Below are 24,617 nucleotides of genomic sequence, written 5' to 3' on the forward strand. Positions count from 1 at the left end.
TCTCATTCATTTGTCAAATTAAACTGTGAAGTTTGATCTGTATAAAGTAGAAAAAATACAAACCTGCTTCAAAAGTGGAGACAATTACTGGGGAACTAGCCTTGCCTTCTAGGAGTGCAGCATTCACATCCCCCGTAAAGGCAATGATTACTACAGAATACCTCGTAAATGCTTTTAAATCAGAAATTTCTAAGACTTTACCCTCCTCATTTGTCTTCAAAAACCGACCTTTATAGTTGTCATTATCTACCTTTAAAAATATAGTAAAAAAAAGGAAAAAAAGTTGTTACAAGGCTTGAAACAGGCAAAAGCAGGAAATTATTATTTGAACACCTTATTTAAATTTTATTCTTCCACTTTTCTAACTAGTTACATAGGAGATTTCACAAGAAGTTTCTAGGTACCATGAGTATAAAGTTGTGCTGGGGAGTACATTCCCATCTCACCCACGTGTTGCCTCTGTGGCATTCCATGCAGTATGCACTTAAGGGAATGGGCTGTTTGGGTGGTGCTGTCTCACGCCAAGTGAAGATGGACCAATTTGGAGGCACTGGGCCAAGGCAACTGTAGTGACCTGAAATGGGAATCAAACTAGGCAAAGACCCAGAAGATGAGCAGCTATATAGCAGAAGATTGTTTGGAATACAATTAGAAAATTGGGCAGCAATATATAATGTTGATACTACAGCAGAAAGTGGGATTCTTCTTTGGATGTATTAATTCTGTTTTATGAGAGAGTTGGGAAGGAGTAATTTTCTCACTAGAAAAGCTGGACAGCTTTAGGGTTCAATCTAAAAAAGGGAGGATTACAGAAGACCTAGTAATAAGTTTAAAATATAAAATGATGTTAATAAATTGAAGAGAACCCCCTGTTTGCAGTGTTCATGAAAATACAAATAGAAATTTTACTTGCACAAAAAACCAACTGGAATTAAAAATTACACAGAATGCAATGACATACCTAAAAAAGTAAATAAAACTATGACTATTCATTTAGTTATAAACTAAAATAATCTATTGAGGGTTGCTGAGCAATTTGCAGCACTGGATATTACATGGAAAGGGTAACAAATAATTTGTGAGGAATATTTTAGGCACATTTGTTTCTGTGTTAGAGCAGCCTATGTGTTGGGTTACATTGTGGATACCTATCATCCTTACATCTCAAATAATCGGTAGTTCTGTAGAAAAATCTCCAGCGTTAGACTTTTTATCCAACTAATCACTTCTAATGGTAGCTTCAAAAACACGAAAAAGGAAAAAAAGAGTGTTTCATCAAGTATCATTTACAAAATTCTATTTATGTATATTCCCACTGCTTCAGTTAATAATGTTTTTATTATTGTTTCTTCAGTGTGTAATTTGAAAAGAGGATTAGGTGGCTGTACAGTAGTTTTCCCACTGAACAAAATCTGTATTAAATGCAGCTGATAAAACATTAGAATAGGTCAAGCATACCTTTTATTTGATGGATAGGCATATATCCCCACTGAGAATTAACCTGAACTAAACTTTGTGATGAATTAAACAGACATTCATTTCCTGGGAGGGCCATCAAGAGCTGAAACACTTTCTTCTATCTGACTATCAAAAGTGCGGCATATAAATATTTATTCAACAGCTAAAGTACAATCACAACACTACATCATTAAATGTATTTCTACTCTTCATGAAGTTTAATGGTTAAGTTTCATTTTCCTTACCCATTTCCAGGAATATTTTATTCAGAACTACTTCTAATTATAGTAGGCTGTAAGACAAACTAAAACATGACTTGGAGGAACAATAACAAAAGAGCACTTTTTAGTTTTTCTGATCTTTAAAACTGCAAGGAACATCCTAGCAATTTAAGCAGAATCCTAATACATTCAGTTATGAATACTAATTATTAACTTTTAGTATATAACAGAGTAGAAACCGGAATTATTCTGTTCCATGATGCTATTTTTATAAATATTCAAAGATACTCAGTTGAGAATAAAAATATACATACTGGAAGTTTGTGGAATTTGGAGTCTTCAAAAAAATTTCCCGCTGCGACAATAAAATATATACTAAAAATTTCACTGAAAAAGATTGTGACAGCTTTATTGGTCTTTAAGAAGGAATAGATTTGTCTACTAAAGTTCTACAGAACTGGCATCTGTAGTTACTGATCATTAGACAGACAACATCTAATTAGAAGTAATCCATAAACACAAAGCTGGTTATCTGAAATATATTTGGAAAAAAAACCAACCAAACAAACAAAAAACTCACTTTGTAAAAACAAAACTAGTCCTCCAAACTGAAGATTTAAACCATTTTTTAAAGTTCCTTTCAAATGCTGGCAAGTTCACCTGGCACATTCCTCAGTTCATCCTGCTTCAGGAGTTTTATTATAACTTATATTGATAAGGTATTTATAATATTTTCAGAGTATAGATTGAGATTATATAATTTATAATTTTGGAATTATCAGAGAGGAAATTGTTTCAATACAGATTGATAAAATATTAAACCCAAAAAAAACCAAGCTTTGAAAATTGAATTTGTAAGTTTTATGAAAACCATGAAATGTTTTTCTGCTGATGCACTATAATGCTGTTTAGTAAAAAATGACAGGAATTTTTCACAAGGAGGAAGTTTTCCCTAATTTTATTAGAGGGGAAATAAAACTTGCTGTGTAGTTTTTAGCGACCTACCCATTGGGCCAAGGAAACATCCCTATATGTCCTCCCCTTGTTGTACATCCTTCATCCTGCCATTCTACTGCTGCAGTAAGCTTGTTCAGAACTGAGCAGATTTCACTCTGCATGTTGTACAATGAACTTAGAGGAAAATTGCAGGACTACACATTACTCTCTCTTGTAACTTTTCTGAGTAGCTTAAAAATATTTGGTATTTTTTACTATCTCCTTAGAAATTTTGATTGCAGAAATATCTCAGCATTAATATACTAGCAGGTCTGTAATTCTTATGACAGACTCAGAAAAATTAAATATGCACACGTAGTCTTACTCTCTTCTCAGAAATCTTAAAGAAAATTTGTGTTTAAAGGCCTTAAATAGTTTGAACTGCTCTTTAATTTTTTTTTCCTACCATCTAACAGACTGATTCAGAATTTTTGAAACTGCAAACAGCAACTTGTCCTGGGTAAAGTCTCATAAAATACTTCATATTTTCACTTACAGCCCTGTCTATGTAATTTCTGGCAGAACAGGGAACCTATATCCTACTTCTCATGTGCTTGAACTTAGTTGACTATCTTGCCACAGGGCAGGAAATAAGGTTTATTAATGGTGGTTTTAGGAAGCTTTGGAAATGTAGCAGAGGATGAAAAGAGAAAAGCCACCAGAGTTTTTCTTTCATGTCAGTTTTTTTGGTTATAAAGGTCAAGGAGAAAGAAATGTTATTATTGTGCTACCAAAATACAGCTAATCTAATGGACAGAGCACCAAGTGCAAAGTGGGAAATCTAGTTTGACTTTAAAGTTTTCCCTCTGGTGCCATGTAAGCTTGTGCAAGTCATTTCCTTTTGCTAGGCTCTCCATTTTCATTCGTAGAATCACTACTATGAGCACTTCCCTCCTTTGAAGAAACAAATGTCATGACGGCTAAAAAGAGGTTCACTTTCACAAAGCTCAACTACTGCTTTCCTGTGTACGTTTATAGGCACACTTTTTTTTTTCTCCAAGACCTCTTACTATCACGTTTTTTAATATGAAGTAATTAATTTATCTTCCATTAATAAATTAATAAACGTACAATTAATTCTTATGAAGAATTTATGAGGAAATAGACACAACTATATGGTTTTCAATCTAGTTATGTCTGCTCTAAAATCTCTATAAGAATATCTGCTGTGGTATTAATATCCCCAAACATCTGTATAACCAGTAACAGTAAAACAGAACTGCCTTACTGAGGTAACATCTATGAGGTAGCTCGTTGGTCCCGTAATGATGGCAGGTTCACTCCAGCTGACATTAATACTGTGAGGAGATGTAGCTAAAACTGTCACATTTTCTGGAGGACCATCTGGAGCTGTAGAAAAAACTGTGTATGTGAATCATGGCCAAAGAAGTGCACAAAAAATAACACAGTAATTTTAATGGCCAGTAGAGATTTGAAAATGAAGCTTTTTCACATATTTAAGATTGCTTAAATAACTATAATTTACATTGCTTAAATAACTATAACTTTTTCCTTTTTTTTCATATGTAAGGCACACCATGTGATTTAGAAATACATCTTTCATTGCAACCACTAAAATTTTTCTAGGGTATGGACTACCTACGACTTCATCTTAAATTGAGATTATAGGGTCATTTAATTACAAGTTCTTTATAAGTATTTCACATGACACAAGTAAAATATATGCAAATATTTATACAAATAGACAATCATAATATATTTGTTTATGTCAAATGAATAATTCAAAGAACAAGAAATTGTGAGAAGACATCATATTCTGCATGCTAGAAAAAATTTCCAGTAGTATTGGAAAGTACAAGCAGAAATAATTTTTTACATTTCCTTTCAATTTATTCTTAACATGTTGAGAAACTACTGAAAACCCAAACAAAAGAAGTGGTAAGAATTGAAAGAGGGCAAAAATGTTCACACTAAGAAATGGGATTTCCCTAAAATTTCCATTTGTCAGGGTGATATGTGAATTAAGCTAGTTATTTCTTAGTCATGAATAAGAAATTAATGAAATCATAATAACAACGTAGCAATTCTCAGTAAGCGGTATTATTTTTTCATAATAACCTTTTAAATTTCAGGAACATAAAATTTGGTATAGAATGACAACTGATTCATAGATAATTACAAAACTTGGCTCCAGGGTGCCTTGTTTTTGGATCTACTACAAAAAAAAGACAACTGTGGTAAGTATCACTGAACAGCCTGTTATAAAACAACAACATATTTGTACATATTTCCAGAACTTGGCTTTATGGTGCCTTTTCAATCTACCACAAAAATATACATATCAGTTAACAACATATTATAAAAAAAATACTGAAGTGATCATACCTATGCTAATCAGAAGATGCAGGCTCTTTTCTCAAACAAGATTAACATATGAATATGCAGTTTGCCATTATAATCATTAGGTAAGAGGGCTAAATGAGGAAAAAAATTTGGAGGGCATGCAAGACTACTTAGTTCTCCCGAAAGAACACAGAGTAGGAAAAGAACATGAAAAGAAGTATGTAACTGCTGCAATTATGTGTGAAAGATTAATGAGGAAAATAATAACATTTTGCACTATGGAGTTGAAAATTTGGCACCATTGTTGCAGAATAAAACAGAAGTATTTGGGATTAGGTAAGGCGCTATAGTGAGTTTAGGGTGTTGGATATAGGAATTAGATTCCTGTGCTGGGATTAGCAGGAGTTTATAAGACTTTATAGGCAGGATCAAATTCAACCATTGGAAGCAGTCCCCAAAAATACTGAATAGTATGGAGCAACTGAATGAAGAGTGTAACTAAATGAGCTGTGAGTGCACATGAGGGATGGTAAAAGAGGAGAGCGTTCAGAGAAGGCTAGCTGTCAACTGCGGAGGTACAACAGATAAAACAAAATACAAAGGCAAGCAAGTTCCCTGAAAATGAAAATAAGCACACATTTTATTTTTCAGGTAATGCATGTCAGGCTTGTTGCTAAACAGTGTCTTTCAGTAACTATGGCAGTGATATCTATTAACTTTATCGCAAAATGAAATTTCTGAAAAACAGTATAAAATTATTTATATATAGCTTCTTGAGCCTTAGTTTTCAAACCAACCAATTTTCCAAAGACAATTTTCCATTGCTTTTTTATAGAACTAATGGAATATTTAGTCTCTCAGTATTTTTTCAAAAGCCACTCTGCAGTGATGGTGGGGAATAATTTCAAAGCATAATCTAATCTACAAATTATCCAATCTGCAGTTACTTATTTGGTTAATTTCCATATGTAGTTTATACTTGATGCATTTTTAGATATTTTCAAGAAAATTCTGATTGTATGCTATATTTAAGATACTTATCTAAAGTACGTGTAAGCATTAATACCTGGTTTATTTTCATAATGAAAAGTAAAATATCAGACATTAACCAAGTCATACTGAAATGTAGGAATATTTTCTGAAATAACATATACAGTTGGGGAGAAAACCACAAAATGAAAGGTATCTGACGTGTCTCATGTCTTACAAAAAACATCTTTTTAAAAACTGTGTTTGATTCAGTGGATAACTGCTGCTTTCTGATTTAGGTTTGTTTGTGAAATGAATCTGGTCAATATGAAGCCATGATATCACTACCCCCTTTCTCTTATAAATCACAGCAATTTACTCTGGAGAAATGACCTAGTCTTATTCTCTCATTCCCCCATAATCCAATCACTTCCTCTCATAAGCACTTTTCTCCTGGTTTTCACAATAATGCATTTTCTGTAACTAATAACCATCATTTCCTGATTATCATGCTTCTATCCTTGCACAGGAATGTGGGTCTTATGGAGGTCAGGGTCATCTTTGCCATCCATCTGTGTCCTGATGCTAAGGCAGCAGTTAAGTGTGTTAGTTTGAAGATAAGTCTGGATAGCCCATCATTTAGCATAATCCTCAAAAATAAGACTGAATACTCCAGTCTTCTAAAAAAATTCATGCTTGCCAGTTTGGTTAGGATCAGCTCTGTTTTTCCTTTTTCCCAAAAAAATTGTGTCCTTCAGTTTTTTAATTTTTAATCATCTAAGTAATTTTTACATAATTTTAAACAGTTATGTCTTATATTCGTCCATAATTATTCCAATGTTTACTTTTGAGGAAATGTAACAAAGAAAAAGAACTTCTCTCAGGCAAGGCTTTCTAGAAGAAAGAACACATAACAAGACATGAAATCTCAGTACTTTTTATCACAGAGATGTATTTCTTTAATAGTACCAGGCAACTGGGTATCATCAGGGATTGGGAAAGAAGGCGCTGAAAAGAGAAGCATAACCCTCTGCCCCATGCTTCTATGTCCTAGCCTTCATGGGACATTCGAGCATCTGGGATTTTCCTTTATATCTCAGTATATCCTGGTATTAGGGGATTTGGCAGTTTACCAAAAAGCATTGTATTGTGTAACTGTACGAGATCCAAAATGAGGTCAGTGATCTCACTGTCATTCATTTTCCATCTAACACTGACCCTCCACAATTATTTTTCTCTCATAAAACCTAAGTTCGGCCAATGCTATTCTTCTTATAAATGTAAGAGTAAAACTGGGCGTAAGTGCAGGTGTGAGGGAACAAAGTTTCCATAGCTATGAAAAACATTTCTTGCTCTTTCCCTTACTGTGAAACAACACTGTGATCTTCTGTGCTGGTAACTATATAAATCTAAGTTATGACGAACATATTTAATCTTGAAGAATAGATTTGGCTCTTGGGTAATCAATCAGCTAAGTAATAATGGTGCCATCACACTACTTTATGAGACAGTAAGACAATTCCTGTGAGGATAATCTGCAAGACAGAAGGCTGAATAGTTTATCTGTGTGATGTGAGAACTGGACTGTACTAACAATCCACAATATTTTCAACAGAGTAACTCTATAACCACTATCAGTACAGAACACCGCCATTATTTTTTGTTTGAAACTTGCAAATGAGATAAAGAATCATGAAAAGAATTCCTATAGCCTTACATTTGTCTTCATAATGACCAACTGAAATAAACAGCTAAGATCTTCACCTTATTCACTGGATGGTCAGAATTATTAGTTATTTCTGCTTTAGCACAACAATCAAATCCTCAGAACTTGTAAAAATTATTTAGGATGTCTTTTACGTAATTTTTGCTGCCGTTGAAGTTTCTTCTCTTTATATTCTGGGAAATGAGTCTAACAGTTTTCAGCTTAAATGCTGTAACCTCCTGAATACAGTACATTAATATTTTTTTTAGGCTTGAGAGAAACACAAATTTCTGAGAACACAATGAATTATGAAGAAAAAATTCTTTAACTATTATTTCACAATGAAGGTAACTTTAACTCTGGTAGAAGCAATGTCTTACAGAGGCACTTCTTGAAAATAAGTGAAATGGTGCCTAGCTTCTGCTCTCAAATGTGCAAACACAGCTCCCATTGATTTTATGGGCTAAGTACTCAGGGTATTTTACATAGCAGCTAAGCACTCCTAAGCCCTAACAGACCATGTATATATTGGCTGTGTATCAGCAGGCTAATCCAGAGGATGCTTGGCCCTGTCCATGAGGGAAAGGAGAGGGAGATCAACACCTGTTTTCTGCATACACTTTGCAAGGCTGCCCAGTGTGCCAGACCTGTTTGGTGCATTCTGAATTTCTCTTTCCTCCTACAGGCTGTACCCTTTGCAAAAGAAAGAGGGGAACTGAGGGGGGGTTTTAACAGTAATTCTAAAAACTAGGCTTTGAAAACTATGAGGCATCTAGAAACCTGCCCTTGCTAATGATCAACCACTGCTCAGCGAGGCTCCCAGCACTGAAGCACAAAGGAGCTGCCAGCTGGCTTCCCAGCTGTGTCATGTCACCTTCCTCTTTTTTTCCTCCTCAGCTGATTGCTATTACCCCAGGAAAAAGACCAGTGCCCAGCTATGACATTTGGAATAGTGCCCATGCTTCCTTGACTCCACAATAGTGTGTTTTATAGGCAGCTTATCTCCTGATGTGTCACCAATTTAGCTCACAGGAGACTCGTTGCTGCCTACTTCCGTCGCCACAGATACAGGTCAGCAGCCCCAGACACTTAGGCTTGAAGAACTGCTGGAACTTTTTAAACTTCTACCCCACCACTTTTAAACTATCTAACAGAACACACAGAGGACCTACTGCTGAGAATGACACTGAACTGGCATGGAAAGGGCTTGTGCAGTCTATCGAGATGTTTATACTTTTAGCTACCATTTTTTCAGTGGGACTGGATAGGAAACTAGTTCTCTCTTAAGCCAAATTATCACTGTCCAGAGAGGAAATCATAAGAAGTTCCTAACTTTATGCAATTATATGTGTTTTCATTATCTGCTTCTCCATCCAGTTTAAATCCTTAACTATTCTAAACTCCAACAATTTTTCGAAAATAAGTATTTGCATATGTCAGCAGCTGAGTTCTATCAAATTAATAGTAAGAAATCTCCCCAGAGCTGGTGGCTCAAGAGTTGCACAACTTCTGTTATCTATTTTCTGCTCCATCTGGGTTTGTTGTTTTATTTTCCTTCTCCATCATTTAAAATGTTGCATTGATTTGCAGGCAGAGCTTCCCCATAAGAGTCACTGGACAAAGAAAGTAAGTGTATACGAGAATGACTCTGCAGCTGATTCCAGCACTTCTCAATCCAAACGAGTGCTTCTGTGCTTTATTAAAAAATCAGGCTGTTGTATTGTTTACTATCACAGTGTCCAAAGCCTCCTGCGTTCACATCACATGATTATAAAAACACGAGTGGGACAAGGTAAGTATCTGGACTGTTGACTAGTCCTTGGTACACAGCTGTTTAAGTACTTGGTAGTTCTATTATTATTACTTTATAAGGGGAAATGACTGAAAGAGCTGTGATTAGGTAAGGAAACTCATAGTGATTCTCAGTTGTTCTACAGAGGCTATAGGCCAGATCTCAGATATTCTCTATCCTAGGATGGCTGCAAACTGGTAGGGAAGGTCATATATCCCCATGACAACTGCCTAAATAATTTATGTTTCATGTCCCCTTCTCTCAAATATTTGGTGGTGACTTATTTATGACAACTACTTCTTCTCTTACTTGGAAACTTAAATCCTCAGCTGAGGCATGAGAGTTCTAATATGTGTCATGGCAATCCTGTGCATGTTACATGGCTACTCTGATTAGTAAACTCTGTAGGTGGATATGGAATTGGAAAGAAATCTTAATTCCTCTGAAACTATTGCTTAAATTCTATTGCGAAGAACATACAACAGAATTTCAGGAAAGTTTTACAATGTTAATAAACAGACTTTCAGTCAAAGAATTGAAGAACAACTTTTTAAATTGACACACCCAACACGTGAAATTGCATTGAAAAATGGCATATCAACCCAAACTAGCAAAAATTCAGACTTCCCAAGTCTACACGTGTAGTATAGCTGAGGATTAAAAATGTTGTTGGGTAAGCGGTAAATATAAAAGAGTATACAAAAGACACTGAAATATCAAGCAGTGTTAAGTATGTATACCTACTGCACGATTTATATAATATAAATATATATATCATAAGTCCAGAGTTGCAATAAATCCTTATTGACTTCACCAGTATTTTAGGTCTATGAAGAAATAACTTCTACCAAGTGTTCTTGCTTATTTAGATGAACATCACATTGTTACAGCATTATAAGACACAGCAGACATCCTTACTTACAGCCAGGAAGGGTTTGTGTTGAAATCCAAGGTGAAGAACTGCCATAGCCAACATTCGTACTGGCAGCTACTGCAAATCTGTACCATCTGTATTTTTTCAGTCCATACACTGTGTCTTCTATCCAGTCATCCATGACATTTTCATATAAATACTGATGCATCTCATATTCAATACATTCCATAGCTTCCCAGTCACTGCAGTGGATGGATTGTAGCTGTGTGGTAATCTTGTAGTTTTGAAAGTAGCCAAGAATAGATTTTGGTGATCTCCAATGCAAGGTCACACTTGTTGATTGCACATTGGAAAAAACAATATCCCTGGGAGCACTAGGAACTGAAGGTTAAAACACTTGTAAGATACCTTAATTTGAATGAAAAGTGATTGCTACTATAATACTTTTATCCAGTGTTGAAAAATTATTTTAATAAGCATGTCTAAAGACCAAGAGTCAACTTCATGTGTTTAATAAACAATAATTCCAATGGCATAAATCACACTGTACGTATTTAGGTGTCATACATTTACTGTTGTTTTTGAAACAAAGAAAAATTCTTTCGGGCATGGCATGTAGGACCAGCTTTGAGAGGTGTGACATTTCTATTGCTACTTTTGGGACTAAGTCTCAGCTAAGGGAGGAAATATTAGGCAAAGTTATTTTTCGCCTACCCATAGCATCTTTTACTGTGGGTTGTAACTGAAATTCTTTACCTCTAATTTAGAAATACTAATTTGTCTCCCTCTCTCTTGGTAGTATATGAAATCCTCACACAACACATCAAGGTAAATTTCGTAAGTCTCCTGTTTCACCCTCTGAATGAAAAGTATTAACAATGTGATATGTTTGTCTGGCATTATAGAAGTGCTTTACAAGAATGCTAAGAGAAAGAGCTGAATAACAGATAAAAAAGAAACTTCCCATAAACTTTGATTCCATTTATTTATATACAGGCTATATTCACGTCCATGAGAGAGAAGCAGCGCATATATGTACATAGATAGACACGTACGCACGTTTACCCTGTCTATATTGAGTCAGTAGTGTACTCCCAGCTTTCACAAACTAGATGCAACATATGGTTTTGTGCTATATCACATAGTCATAGAGAAAGCTAACATCTCTAAGACTCTGTAAGATAATACTAATACTCTGTATGGAAAAACTGTGCCGAGAAATCAGCTCAGAAATCATTGTGTGCACTTAGCTTTAAAGAGTGCTTTAGAGTCTTTGGGGGAAGAGGTATCGTTGGTAAAAGAAAAACACGTGATACATCCTCAAACTGAAACTGAAGAAGTCCCAAGGCTTACATAAAGACGAAAAGGATCCCAGACCAACATCACTGGGGAAGAACAGAGAAAACACTCCTTTTTCTTTTCTTTCAACCTTATGGAAATATCTGATCTTTGCTTTTGTCTGCAACAATTTGTTTATTAAAATCATCACAATATAAGAAGCTGAAACTTCTCCATTAAATATGGATATTTAACAAGAAATGTAAATTCTGAGTCAGACAAAGCTGTGTTGATGAAAAGGTTAAGAATTTAAAATCCCTTCAAATGAGCCCAAAGCAGGTGGAGTCTGCAGGAGAGGGAGTAGGCAGAGAACCATGTGCCTTCCCTGTTCTTCCATTCAGCTCTCATGCACAAGTACACAATACCCCAGCATGCAACAGCCTCTTAGGTTCCCACCTTGCTACACACTAACCTGACACAGAACAAGAGCAAACTATATTAAAAAAAAAAAGTCTTTGCTATAGACAACTTCCATCATTTTACGCCATGCTATCAAAATTAAAGTTGTTTTGCTCTGTTGTTATTAACATGAAGATAATTACAGAAAGTAGTAAAAAACCTCAAAACATGCAGTACCATTCTTCCTTGCTAAGATCTGTATATGTAATACTCAGTCCTTTCACTTTCAAAAAAATTAAGCACTGCAATATTTTCGTAAAAACTCTATAAACTGCATTAGCTATCTGTGTAAATTACAAGAAATGGCCTAGTTTGACTATTAGTTTCTGGAAAATAAAAGCAGAGAAATGCCAAATGATTAGTAGAAAACACCTGTATTTTTCCTCTATAAATCCTCTACTCTACTGTAGTGTAAGCTATTAATACCTGTTAAGATACTGCAAAAATATAAATTCCTGCACACTCAAATATGATAATGATAAAATGTGGAATAGAATAGAAGACTGACTGTTGGGCTATATTCCAATACAGAAACTGGGGTTTGCCATAAAGCAGATAGTAATTGGGTGCTTGGAGAGTGTCAATAGGAAGGTGGAAATATATACCTTCATTTGCTCAAATGTGCAGCTGGTTTAGCCCTGGCTGGCACAACTGCAGTCTCTGCACCTAAAACAAGGCAGGTTAAAGAGGATAGTCACAGATATAGAAAGAGCAGTGCCCATGGTCTAGACACAGTGGTGGCCTTTCCTTCTTAAGGAGAGTACCTTGTTCCCTCAGTTTCAACACAGATAATGACATCAAAAATAACTGAGAGTTAGCAATTTTGCAATAAAGAAGGAAAAGAGACTTGGGTTTCATAGAACTAGAAATTATATCAGGCAAAATGGTGGTGGCTCTGATTTGTGCACTCTCCCACAGACAAACAAAATTCTAATGAATCCAGCCTCCATATGCTTTCCTTGTATTTGGAAAAGAGACAAACTCACTGAAAGTGGGGGAAAGAATGGACAGTGGAGAAATTATGTTTCTATCTGTCCTTTTACCCACTGACTACTGAGGGAGCCCATACACACTATCTTCACAAGGCTGAAGATAATGTCTGTGATTATCCCAGTAAGCAGCACTACATGAAAACCACCATTTTAAAAGATAAACTTGCAGGTATCCTGATAGCAGACAATCAGACAAGCATTTCCTCTTTTACACAAAAGCTTTGATAGCTATTTTATGTTGTCATTTTTCCAGTTTATGAAGACCTATATAAAAAAAATATTTTGAACCCACAAAATCAAGGGTCAGTCAGCAGAATTCACAGTAAAATTTTCTGTCAGTGCCTAGACAGACCTTTAAAATGGAATCAGAGCCTTAAATGTTAGTCAGTTTAAGATCAAGCTAATTTTGTCTCCTTCCTTATGTAGACAAATCAAACATAAATGTAACCACTCATTAGAACAAATAAAAAGATGTGATCTGAATCTGGAGCAGATCAAAGAGCTTTGATCCTAGGGCCACAGTGAAGAGCAGTGACACCCAGTGGCACAGTATCTCTTGAACTTGATGATTGTGTTCAGATAATTTCAAGACAGCTATGCTATTGGGTTACAGATACAAAAAGGATTACAATTACTCTAGCATGGAGAATCAGATTTCCATTCCTCAAGAATGACTAAAATTCCCCCAACTTTTCTGTCCACAGATGGTACTGATTTGAACAAACCATTCCATGCTTCCTAGAGTAATCATGCAGCTTGTCTAAATTTTCTAAACGTGACTTAACTATGATAAAGTGATCACAGTTCACACTAAAAATTATGGAAGCCAGAAGCTGCATCTTTTTCAATTATTATTTCAGGTTTCATTGGAACTGCATAAAGATTATCTATTCTTATACACTGACACCTTGACATGTACCTACTGGGAACTTTATTATTAATCCAAATTTCCAGAAAGGTGTACTGAAAGAAAAGGCATGAAAAAGGTTGTGAGTGTGGCATTGGAAGGCACTAATTGCTGAGGACTGTGCTCTGATTAGCTAGTGGGAATTCTTATCCTAATCCCAAGTTTGGATTTCCCAAGAATCATACATAAGATCCCTTAAGTCTCATCACATATCTCACAGTCTTTTCCTATTGTATTATGTTGCATTTGCTATAATTCAGCTATGTCTGGGAGTAGGGAGTTTTTCTGAGTCTGAAACATTTGGTGCAATGTACTCCATCTAATTTTCCATTTAATAACTTCTAATTCAGCTTCTGAGGGCCAGCTGGGGAGCTGGCAGAGAGGCTAGCCATGAAATGCTAGTGAATTCAGTTTCTAGAGTGGAAGAGGAACAAGGTATTTTCAGGTTCATCTACTATGGTTCATAAGATGCCTAAATTTCAATGAAAAATAACTGAAGTCAGATCCACATGCGATTTTAAGCTCCTAAAACCTATTTACATGCCTGAACTCTCGCTGAAGTTGACAGAAGGTTAAACACCTAAATACAAGTTACTTTGGCAGATCTTGACCCTATGCTTGTCTGGCTGCAATGCTAATCAAAGCTGGTGGAGTGCTCTGAGATCAAGTTTTTATTTGAGAACCTAAATGGAAGGAAATTCTTAGTAGAAAAAGCACTAGCACAGTGCGAAGACTCATATCAAGTTGAAATTGGCCAGTGGAATTGGTTTAAACTAACAAAAACATTTAGTAGAAAAAACCTTATTCACAATGCAAAGATAACCTAAGGGCAGCAAAGGACACACACAAATCTACTGGGAAAAGCGAGGTTATGGCTTTCTGTGAAGACTTTTGTGGAAAGCAACAACTACAGCTGCACGGGCCGTGAACAGAAGACAGTAATATGATATGGCATAGTTCCTAACGAAGTTAATAAAAAAAAGTCTGCCTACAGAACAGCTGCTTGTAGCTGGAGTTAGGATTAAAAGAACTGCGGCAGCCTAGAAATCTGTTGGGTGGTATTAAGAGCATCAATAGGAGGAAAGTGAAGAACAAAGTAGAACTGACAGCAGTGGGCACACACCAAAAAAAGTCTTCAGAAAATAGAATAAGTGAAAAGAAAATAAATATTCTGTATTGATTATCTCTATTAAATTTTGAAAGCTTAGTTACACAAATGAGTTCCATGGGTTAAGATGATAACCCTGATCATACTAAATATTAATCTAGTATAGACAGCTAACTGCAGGGGTACCCATTATGATATAAAGTCCTGCTCAGTATGAAAAGGTACATCATAAATAGGACCCAAATTATTTTGCTAACATAAAAATATAAAAAACTGTAGACTATTTTTCCCATGACTTGGGACTGACATTATCGGACATGCTTTAAAGGAAATTGCACAGTTGAGAACACATCTTAAAAGAGCCTCTCTGGACCACGTTTCTCAGTCCTTACCACATATGAAAACTCAGTCTCCAACTGTGGGATCTAAGTACTGAGGAATCAAATCCTGCAAATCTAGAGAGAAATGCACTCCTTTAAGCTAAAAAGAGAAGTACTGAAAAGCTGTCCGTACTCAAGTCAAATGTTCAGCTTTCCATTAAACTAAAACACCTCTGCTTTTCAGTATACATTATGTTTGACCTGTAAGTGCTATCCATGTCAGCTTTGTACATATATGTCAGTAGCATTTCTTATAGATCAATGCAGAGTTGACGCAGTCCCTACAAAAAAGAAAAAAATTCCTTTATCCTATACTATATTAATAATCTATTTTTCTCAACCTCCTTATAAAAATAATACCAATACAATTTCATTGGCCAGTGAAATCAACCAACTTATCACTGCATTTTTCTAGTGAGGATTTGCTATCAACATCAGAGCCATTAACTTAAATTTGGACCAAACAACTAATCAGAAAATGTAAAAAATCCACATTACATAAAGAAAATTACATCTAGGAAAAAAACCACTTATCTTGGAAAGAAGCATTTGAAGGATTCTTATTCCTGATTCACTCTACAATTTTTGGATGATTTTACTTTAATACGATTTGGAAATGTGAACTTGTGTCATGGACTGAACATGTGAAACACACAGCTCTTACGTGTATTAATGACGGGGGACACCAAAGCTCTGCCATTTCCAATACAGTGGCTCTGCAGCAGGCTGATTTCTCAGGATAACCAGGCCAACACACTGCACTGCACATCTTCCTTGCAGCCCTAAGAGCCACTTGAGGCTTCGGGTTTAAATATTCTTCCAGTACATCACGGTCATCTGTTGTTTTCTTCACTACTTAATGAGGAAAATCATGTAACTCCAACTCTGACCTGTCATGAACTGCCAGATTCTGAGAAAAAGATTTATGGTGAAGGAAATAGCATTTCCTTGGATATGAAGGAGGCTTTAAACTCTTGTGGTATTTTATGCTTCTCGAAGGTCTTGATTTAAAAAGCCCACATTTTCCAAAGGGAACCTCCATACTGGAGATACAAATCCAGAATCTTTAAAGTGTTCCTTGTGCAGAGAGTAAAGCCATTTTGTGCACATGCAACAAAAGATGATGTTAATTTGTCACCTCCACACCAAAAGACCAGAGAAACCTTCCCATCACCAATTCCCTTAGGCACTACTTTATTCACAAGGCAAACTTCTGTGTACAGCTACAAGCTAGTAATGGCCAGGAAAATGAAGCCCAGATTAAGTTTAAAAATGCTTCTTGGACAAATTTCTAGCCATATTTCTTTTAAATGTAAGATATGAATGAATCTCTATTTAGCAGAAAACAAATGGTAAGGACTGTCACCAGAGTACAATGGGGGCCTCAACCTCTTCTAAGGTTGTGTTCAGGTATAGTATTAAGTATGACTAGCAGTAAGGGAGAGAAGTGGGGGAATTACTCTGTGTGTCTTAATACCACAATCAATATGAATAATATCCTCAGAAAACAATGAAAAGTCTATAAAGAAAAATCTAAAATAAAAAAATTTAAAACAGAAGCAGTTTTCTTTCTATTATTTATGCAATTAAAAAGCAAGCAGCTTTTTAATTGTTCTATTTTTATTGTAAACTAAATGACTGTTACACTCTTCCCAGATTTGTGAGTTAGCTGAATATTCACAGCTTTAGTGTGCCTTTTAGAGAAGTTTCCTACTATTTTATGGCTCTCTCGCACTTCTAAAAATTCACTCAACCTTAATGAAATTTCATTTTAGTATGTGAATTATCTTGAAAATAATCCAAGGATAACTATTCAGTCATAAAATCCTAACTCACTTATGCATGTGTATGTATACTATATTGTCTTTCATATCTTTTATAATGTATTTAATCACAAACTAATACTACCACTACAAAGCTGATGGCTTTTATAACATACTGCAGCCTGGCAGTATGTTATAAAAGCAGAAGTGGTTTACCATGACAGTGGAGCTAGATTAGACACAAAACACTACTAATCTCCTCATAAATTTAAGCTTCGTGATTCATGTTTAATTGTACCCAGATATGAAAAAATTTACCTCAAAAAAAGACAAATAATCTTGCCAAGAATTTAAAGGTCAAATGCTATGCAGTGAGACACTGAGCCAAATTCGATTTCACTTTATGTCAGAAATAAATGCATTGTCAGTGACTCAGTTCTGGCTACATATTCTGTGACTAATCTTAGACCACCATAAATAAGAAGCTGACAACAGCTATTAAACTGTTTCCATTCCCATCCATGAATCTCCGGTTCCTAGTATCCAGTCACTACAAAACAATTCATGCAAACACACAGCTAAGGAAATGTCCTAGTAATAACTAGTTGGTTGTAATTATGACTAAGCAACAACAAAGCAAGAAAGGGACTGTGCAGTGTATATGGCAAAAAGTACATGTGTTGTACTATAAATCCTTCACTTAGGAAAACTCCCAGTGATAAGACACATGAAACAAATGTTGCTACAAAATAAAGACTGGTTTGGTTATTTTCCCTGCTACAACTCTTTATAACATGGACCACGAGACACTACTAGTCTCTCTCTCAAGCCCAGGCTTAATCTACAGCTTTCTCAGTCTTTCCTCAAGGACTACTTAAAAGATAACCCCAAATTTCTCAGAAATCCCAACAATTAACTTTCTCAGGTGTCAGGCTTCTTTAACACTACGGGAAGACTTTCCCCCATCTTCCAAGATGTGAAGCACCTGGGAAGCCTCCTGTTCTTCTCTGTTACCAGAAGGTAACATCCCACCTATACAACTATCTCCCAGTCTGAACTCCATCCCCAGGTTCAGTCTTGCTCTAGATCTGATGGTTGGCTGTTCAGCAGCCAGGGTGTAAAAGAAAGCTTTGAGAGTTCTGACTGCTTTTGAAAAGTGTCTGGAAATGCAGGAGCACACACATTCACATCAAGCACAGCAGCTAAGCTCACTACATTATTTCCAGCCAACACTGTAAAATGTTATGTATGCTCATGTCTAACACTTAAACAATGCCTTTATCTTTTCAAAACTGGATTTTGAGCCCTACTGATGAGCAGAAGTTTCTGAGCAAACAAGATGACCCAGGCAGAAGTCTTAAATTACCAAGGTTCTGGAAAGAAAGGGACCAGGAGGGATCACAAACTGGCAGCATTTCTAGGCAAGCAGTTGATGAGGAAGCCAATTTAGAAAATTTTCATCAGAAATGAGTAGGAATATGCCACATCATAGTTCAAATAAGAGACATGGCCAGGCTTTAGTGGGATAGACTGCATCACGAAGAGGGGCAATCATCAAAGTACAACCCTGGCTATTTTCACAATGTTGGCCAAAATCTGCCAGCAAGTGGACACCCTGCTTGTCCTCATTTGGAGCTCATCCATTTGATCTGGAACCAAAGCAGCAGTAGTTCAGCTGACAGCACAGACATGGTCTAGATTCATTCAGACATGCACATCCATAAGTCTAATTTTAAGAATTGTGGAAATCAAAGCTCATAATGGGGCACCGAGGCTTTGTAGACAGGAGGGATCCAATGGACGTGCATGCTACTCAGGAATCTAGAAACAGGAATTCTAAGAGTAGGGCTAAGTCTGATCTCCTCCAAGTTCAATGTCTGACTCAAGTCTGCACAGCAGAGCTGCTCCTCGCCACTTGTCCTCCTGAACCAAAACCTTGTTGCTGACACAGATTCTTGTGTTTATTATTTGACAGATCTGAGAAAACTCACTCTTTCAGTTAAAGTATATATGGGAATGGGTGCTGCAACTCATCTTTTAAGTTATTGAATAACTTAGTAATAAAGTATTGCAAAAGCTAGGTTTGGTTTCTAAGTCTCGAGGGGTAAAGTTGTGGTCCTTTATCCCACCCCTGTGTTTCTTAATTATCCAGCTGTTCTGAAATAGAGACCTCCTCAACTCCATTGCATAATTTGATATCACTTAAGAAAGCACCAAAAAAGGAGCTAAATGCAGTAATTGCTCCTGTAATTTAGCAGAAAAGTAAAATCTTTTCTGAATCTTTCTTGCTGAAAATAATTTTTTAATTTTTATATTAAACTATAACCAAAGAAGAAAAAAACCCCAATAAATAGTCCCAAGAGTAGAAATCATCCCTGACTGAAGAAAAGGCCTGAAACAGGCCTTGGCTTCCTGGATTGATATTTGAACTCCTCTCCACTTTCAGTTTAAAAGGTAGGTACATAGCTGTTCACACAGAATTAACAGTGTATTTTGCACAGAATATCATCTCCATGTTTCATATGTCAAGTGAAAACACAGCCAAGATTAGGTGAAGCGTGAAGTGTGTGTGTGGAGAGAGAAAGGAAGACAGATTTTGGGTAAAAATTTTTCACTTCAATGCCAGAAAACCTGTCTACATTTCTCTTTGGATTTAGCTCACAATTTTCTTTCTTGTTTAAAAAAATCCTATCCATCAAAAGTTATGAGAAAGTCTGCTTGTAGAAGTTAAATTCTTCTCAATTTCCTGAATTCTGAACAGCTTTATTATCAATGAATTCACACCACTGTCAGCTAGTAAAAAAAACCAACAAAAATTTCACTCCCAAAAATATTTTCAGACTTACAGTCTCCAATATCCTAAATACACTAGGAATAAGGCAGATACTATAAGAAAAAAAATAATAGTTGATCATAAATCAATAAAATAACTATTCAAACTCAGACAGAAAAATGTGTTCTCTCTGTGTTTTTTAAAATGGCAATTTATTCTCATCACTAGGCAGGTTCTAAAACAGGACAAAGAGGAAGCCCTGTTTCTCTTCATTCACTATTAGCAAGAAATTTAAACAACAGAATGATTTAACTGCCTGTATTGAAGCAGGCTTTTTATGCCTGCTTGTTTCATAGTCATCATTTAAATTAAATAAAAAAATTAACTTGAATAATTTTAGTTACCTTTTTCTGGAAGGGTGCTGGCATTGCATATCTGCTCTTCACCATCACCAGCAGATGTTGCAGCTTTTATTTTAATTTCATAAGTAATATTGGAAATCAGATTTCTAAAAGTATGCAGTGTATCATAAGATGAAAAATTTGTAGAATTTCCTTCAACAGTTATGATGTAATGTGTAATTACACCGTTGGCTGAAGCAGGAGGGTCCCACTGCAATAGGATTGATTGCCAACTCGTTGCAATACAATGGAAGTTCTGTACAGCATCTGGCACTTAAAAGATGCACATGCACCAAAGATTAACATGCATACACAATTAAAATTGTAGTCACAGAACAATATCACTAGAGAAGCAAACCCTATGTTCATAGCAAGAGTCAAACACTACAGTTTCAGACAAATTAATAAAAGAAACACATTAAAGGAACAAAAATATGTCTTCATCCTCATTAGATTGTTCATTTCCAACTACTATAAATGTGACCAATGTTAGTCCTTGAGACAGAAGAGGCCATCTATCTGGCTTTTTCCTAGTTGTGTGCTTCAGTTTTGTTTTCCCGACAAAACTTTTGCTTGTATTTTCACCATAATTTTTTAAACACAGTGTTTATAACATACATAATATACATACTCCATATACCTACTCCATATACATAGCAACTGCATCAACAGCAGAAATTCCTTATTTATCTGTTTCCGTATTTATTTCTTTCAGGCACTATATCGCACTTCTCTGTACATAAGTCACTGGGCAGGTTTCAGAGCTTTCATATGCATCATTTTATCTTACTGTTCCCCATCTATTTGCTGGTTCCAGCAGAAGAAAATTTTTAAATGCTCATAAAAAATTAATGAAGGTAGAAAATATAATAATCATGTTGAAAATAGAGCAATTACTTATGAACAATTGGTTAAAGAAAACTGAAAAAAGTACCACAAGTATGGAATGTCAGTGATGAAATGAAACAACTGACAGATGACCATGGTTCTTGAGTAGGACCACCTTCAGCAGCACGGGTCCAATAGCCAAACTGAACCAGCTTAGTGATGGTCCAGATTTCTGATGGTGTTGTAACTCTTGGGTACAATAAACAGCATAACTTTTTCCGAGAACCTCTGCTTTACCTGTTCTGGAAAGAACCTCTCACTGGAAGCATGATCTTAGCAAACCTGTAGTCATTATATGGGATCTTTTGATATTTTGTCTGCTCCCTTTGCTAATGGTGTAAAGGAACCTGGGAGCCCCCTAACCCATGCTAGTCCCCTGGCACTGACAACCCTTACAGAGCCTGGGGGTTGCTCTGACCTGGCAAAAGAGCTACAGTTTTGCATGATGGCCCATTTCACAAACCCACAGGCTCTCTTTAGTGAAAGTTAGGTATTTCACTTTTAGTGGCTAGCTTCCATCCTAAAATAAATTATAAAAAAAAAAAAAGTAAAAAATTTCTATTTGTCTAATACAATTTCCAGTTCATTTGCCAATCTTTTGTCCAGCTGCTTTTGATACTGCTAATGTTTCAGTTATTTTCATAGGCATATGAATTACTGCTTTGATCTGCAAAGACTGATATCTATCTAATTTTCCTCCCTTTATCTGTGTTGCTATTAAAAGATTTATAGTAGCCATATAAGCCTCTCATTTCAGATGAGGACATTTTTAATTCTACACTTCCGAAATCAAACTTCAAACCCAGTCTACAACAGGAATGTGAATCGGTGCTACACAGGCAAGAGACAGTGAGATAGTGTTAGGTTGTGTTTTCTTTGGAGAGATGAGGAAGACTTTTGTTCAGCCATACAAGGAAAATAAATATATTTAAACAGAATTTCAGCTTAGAAAAAGTCACATCTAACCTGATTCCATCGTTGTAAATTGGACAGCATTGCTGAACTGATTGCCATTCCCAAGCTTGGTAAATGCAGAGACACTGATAAAATAGGGGCTGTATGGTTCTAACCCAACAAGGTTTGCCTCATGGTTTGAACCTGAAATGTTCTTAAGGAAGAAAAAATTATTAGTACACAATTAATCTCTAGAAACATTGTGGGCTTCACCTTGAACCTACTGAAATGAACAGAGGATTTACAGCCATAGTTTTGCCTCTTCCACTCTGAGTAGCTTTCAGTCAAATACTGAAAACCCTTTCCAGCTTCACATCAATCCCTCTTACCTTCTACTTCCTTACTACACCTCTGCAGTGGAAGAGATAGCTTCTAATTTCTTTTACTTTACCTTAACTAGATACATAGATTGATGAAGACTTTTTTTATTAAAAAAAAGCTAAAACCTACCACTCAATTCCTTGGACCTGTTTATGCAAGGCATGTTTGAACCTGAACATTTATATAGCAGCTATTTCAGTTACAATTTACTCAGTTATTCTGCATTTTTTTTTTAAGTGAAGACCTCTGAACAGTTTTACTATTTTATAAGATGACTAGGAATTACTGTCTTTTTGAATCTTGAAAGTCCATAGATATTAAATAGCTAAACAAAGGTAGCCACAAGGCAAGTAACTACTGCCATTTTCTAACATCAAGCTTACACTAAAATGCAAATTAAGATTAATAAATCTCACCATTAGTGAAACATCAGAAGCTCAAAGCAAGTTAACATCAAACAATTTTTTTCTGTTTAATTTGAAAAGTTGAATTACAGGTATGGTGGGAAGGGAATTAAACTGTCTTAGCAAATAGGAATTTATAGGAACTTCATAATTCTAGGAGCATGATATTTAAAATATTTGCCATATCATTTTTCCTAAAGCATGAAAAAATATTTTTAAAAATTATACACTCAATTAAAAACATACCCAAAAAAATAGTTTTTCAGTGTTGTTCTGATAAATCTTAAAATTATATCTCATAATAACACCATTTGACTGGGGACTTGGATCCCATTTTAGCCACACAGAATCTGCGGTGTAGTTGATAATGGTCAAGTTCTGGGGTGGAGCTAATGGCACTGGAAAAGAGAAATGCTATTGAGTTCCAAATCACAAATAATCCAGACAAAACAAAACACTTTGCACATGCAGAGAACATAGGTACTTTTGTTTACATTTGTATCTAAACTCAAGCTAACAGTACTTCATTGTTATTTCAATCTTTCTTCTTCTTCTTTGACATGAAACAAATTCCATTAATCCAGAATACATGTTTAGTCAGCAAGGGATCTTCTTAGAGATCTAACAAAACTATTAATCACTTAAACATCCCTATTGTCAGAACTAAGACATTTAACAAAAGCCATATTACATATATAACTAGAATGAGGTATACTTTGCTTTCTACACCATATATGGAGCCCAGCTCATATATTTAAAAGATATGTCATTTACCATGCAGCGGAGAGGAGGTTCATGTAAAGGAAAACTGTGTCAGTGTGTCCGAAATATTTACATGTTTTATCATTTTTCAATTACATGAGCACATGAAGAGAAAGGTACTGTTGCTTGCTTCAAAATCCCTGACATTTTGGAAACAATAACACATTCCAAAGGCAAAAGATATTTCTTCATGGAGTTATTTTTGTAATCCTATGCAGAATGTGACCTCCTCTTGCACAGTGTGGCAGGAGGAGGAGCACTCAGAAACACTTGTCTTGCAGTGTTTCCTTCTGAAAGCTCTTCACCCACAGACCAATGGAAAATTAATTCTTCATTTCAACAGGTCTGATGCTCAGATCCAAGATGGATGCAGTAACATAAGGCTGATATTTTGAAGTTGGTTACAACTGAATTTTCTCACCTGACTCATCTGTGTAGAACTGAAGCACAGCGGATGGACCGGGTCCTTTTATTGTTCTTGCAGCTGCATAAATGCTGTACAATGTGAATGGCAGAAGGTCTTCCAAGATGATAAAATTATTGGTGGTAGAGAATGAGTTATTCCTTTCTGGCCCATATAGGTTTAAATCATAACGTATTATAATACCATTTGGCTTAATAGGAGGGTCCCATGAAAGCATAACTGAGGTAGTTGAGAGATTTGAAAATGTTTTGATTACAGGTGCAGATTCTGGGACTATATGAAGAAACAATAAAGAGAAAAACAAGGATAATCTCAGAAAAATATGAGTTAGAATGAAAAATTCCATTTCATGGTGTCAAAGCAGAAATGTGTAGCAGCTGTTTGTGTCACTGTATAACAAAAAAACTTTAAGTGACACAAGAAAAACGCAATTTTTTTTCTTTTAGAAAGTTATTTGGGGTTTTTTTTATACATTTCCTTAGGA

General features: G+C 35.7%; 1 protein-coding gene across 1 annotated transcript in view; it reads right to left on the bottom strand.

Annotated features, from left to right (window-relative positions):
- PTPRQ (protein tyrosine phosphatase receptor type Q) overlaps window positions 1-24,617 on the bottom strand; it is a 124,947-nt gene that overhangs the window by 37,546 nt on the left and 62,784 nt on the right. Inside the window, exons 37-43 of the mRNA XM_032107005.1 lie at window positions 24,131-24,406; window positions 23,194-23,345; window positions 22,235-22,376; window positions 20,384-20,653; window positions 10,368-10,700; window positions 3,904-4,025; window positions 64-250 (exon numbers count right to left, since the gene is read on the bottom strand). Coding sequence (XP_031962896.1) covers window positions 64-250; window positions 3,904-4,025; window positions 10,368-10,700; window positions 20,384-20,653; window positions 22,235-22,376; window positions 23,194-23,345; window positions 24,131-24,406 — 1,482 coding nt within the window. The remainder of the gene's footprint in view (window positions 1-63; window positions 251-3,903; window positions 4,026-10,367; window positions 10,701-20,383; window positions 20,654-22,234; window positions 22,377-23,193; window positions 23,346-24,130; window positions 24,407-24,617) is intronic.

The sequence above is a fragment of the Corvus moneduloides genome, chromosome 4 (genome assembly GCF_009650955.1).
Source record: "Corvus moneduloides isolate bCorMon1 chromosome 4, bCorMon1.pri, whole genome shotgun sequence".
Taxonomy (NCBI): Eukaryota; Metazoa; Chordata; class Aves; order Passeriformes; family Corvidae; genus Corvus; species Corvus moneduloides.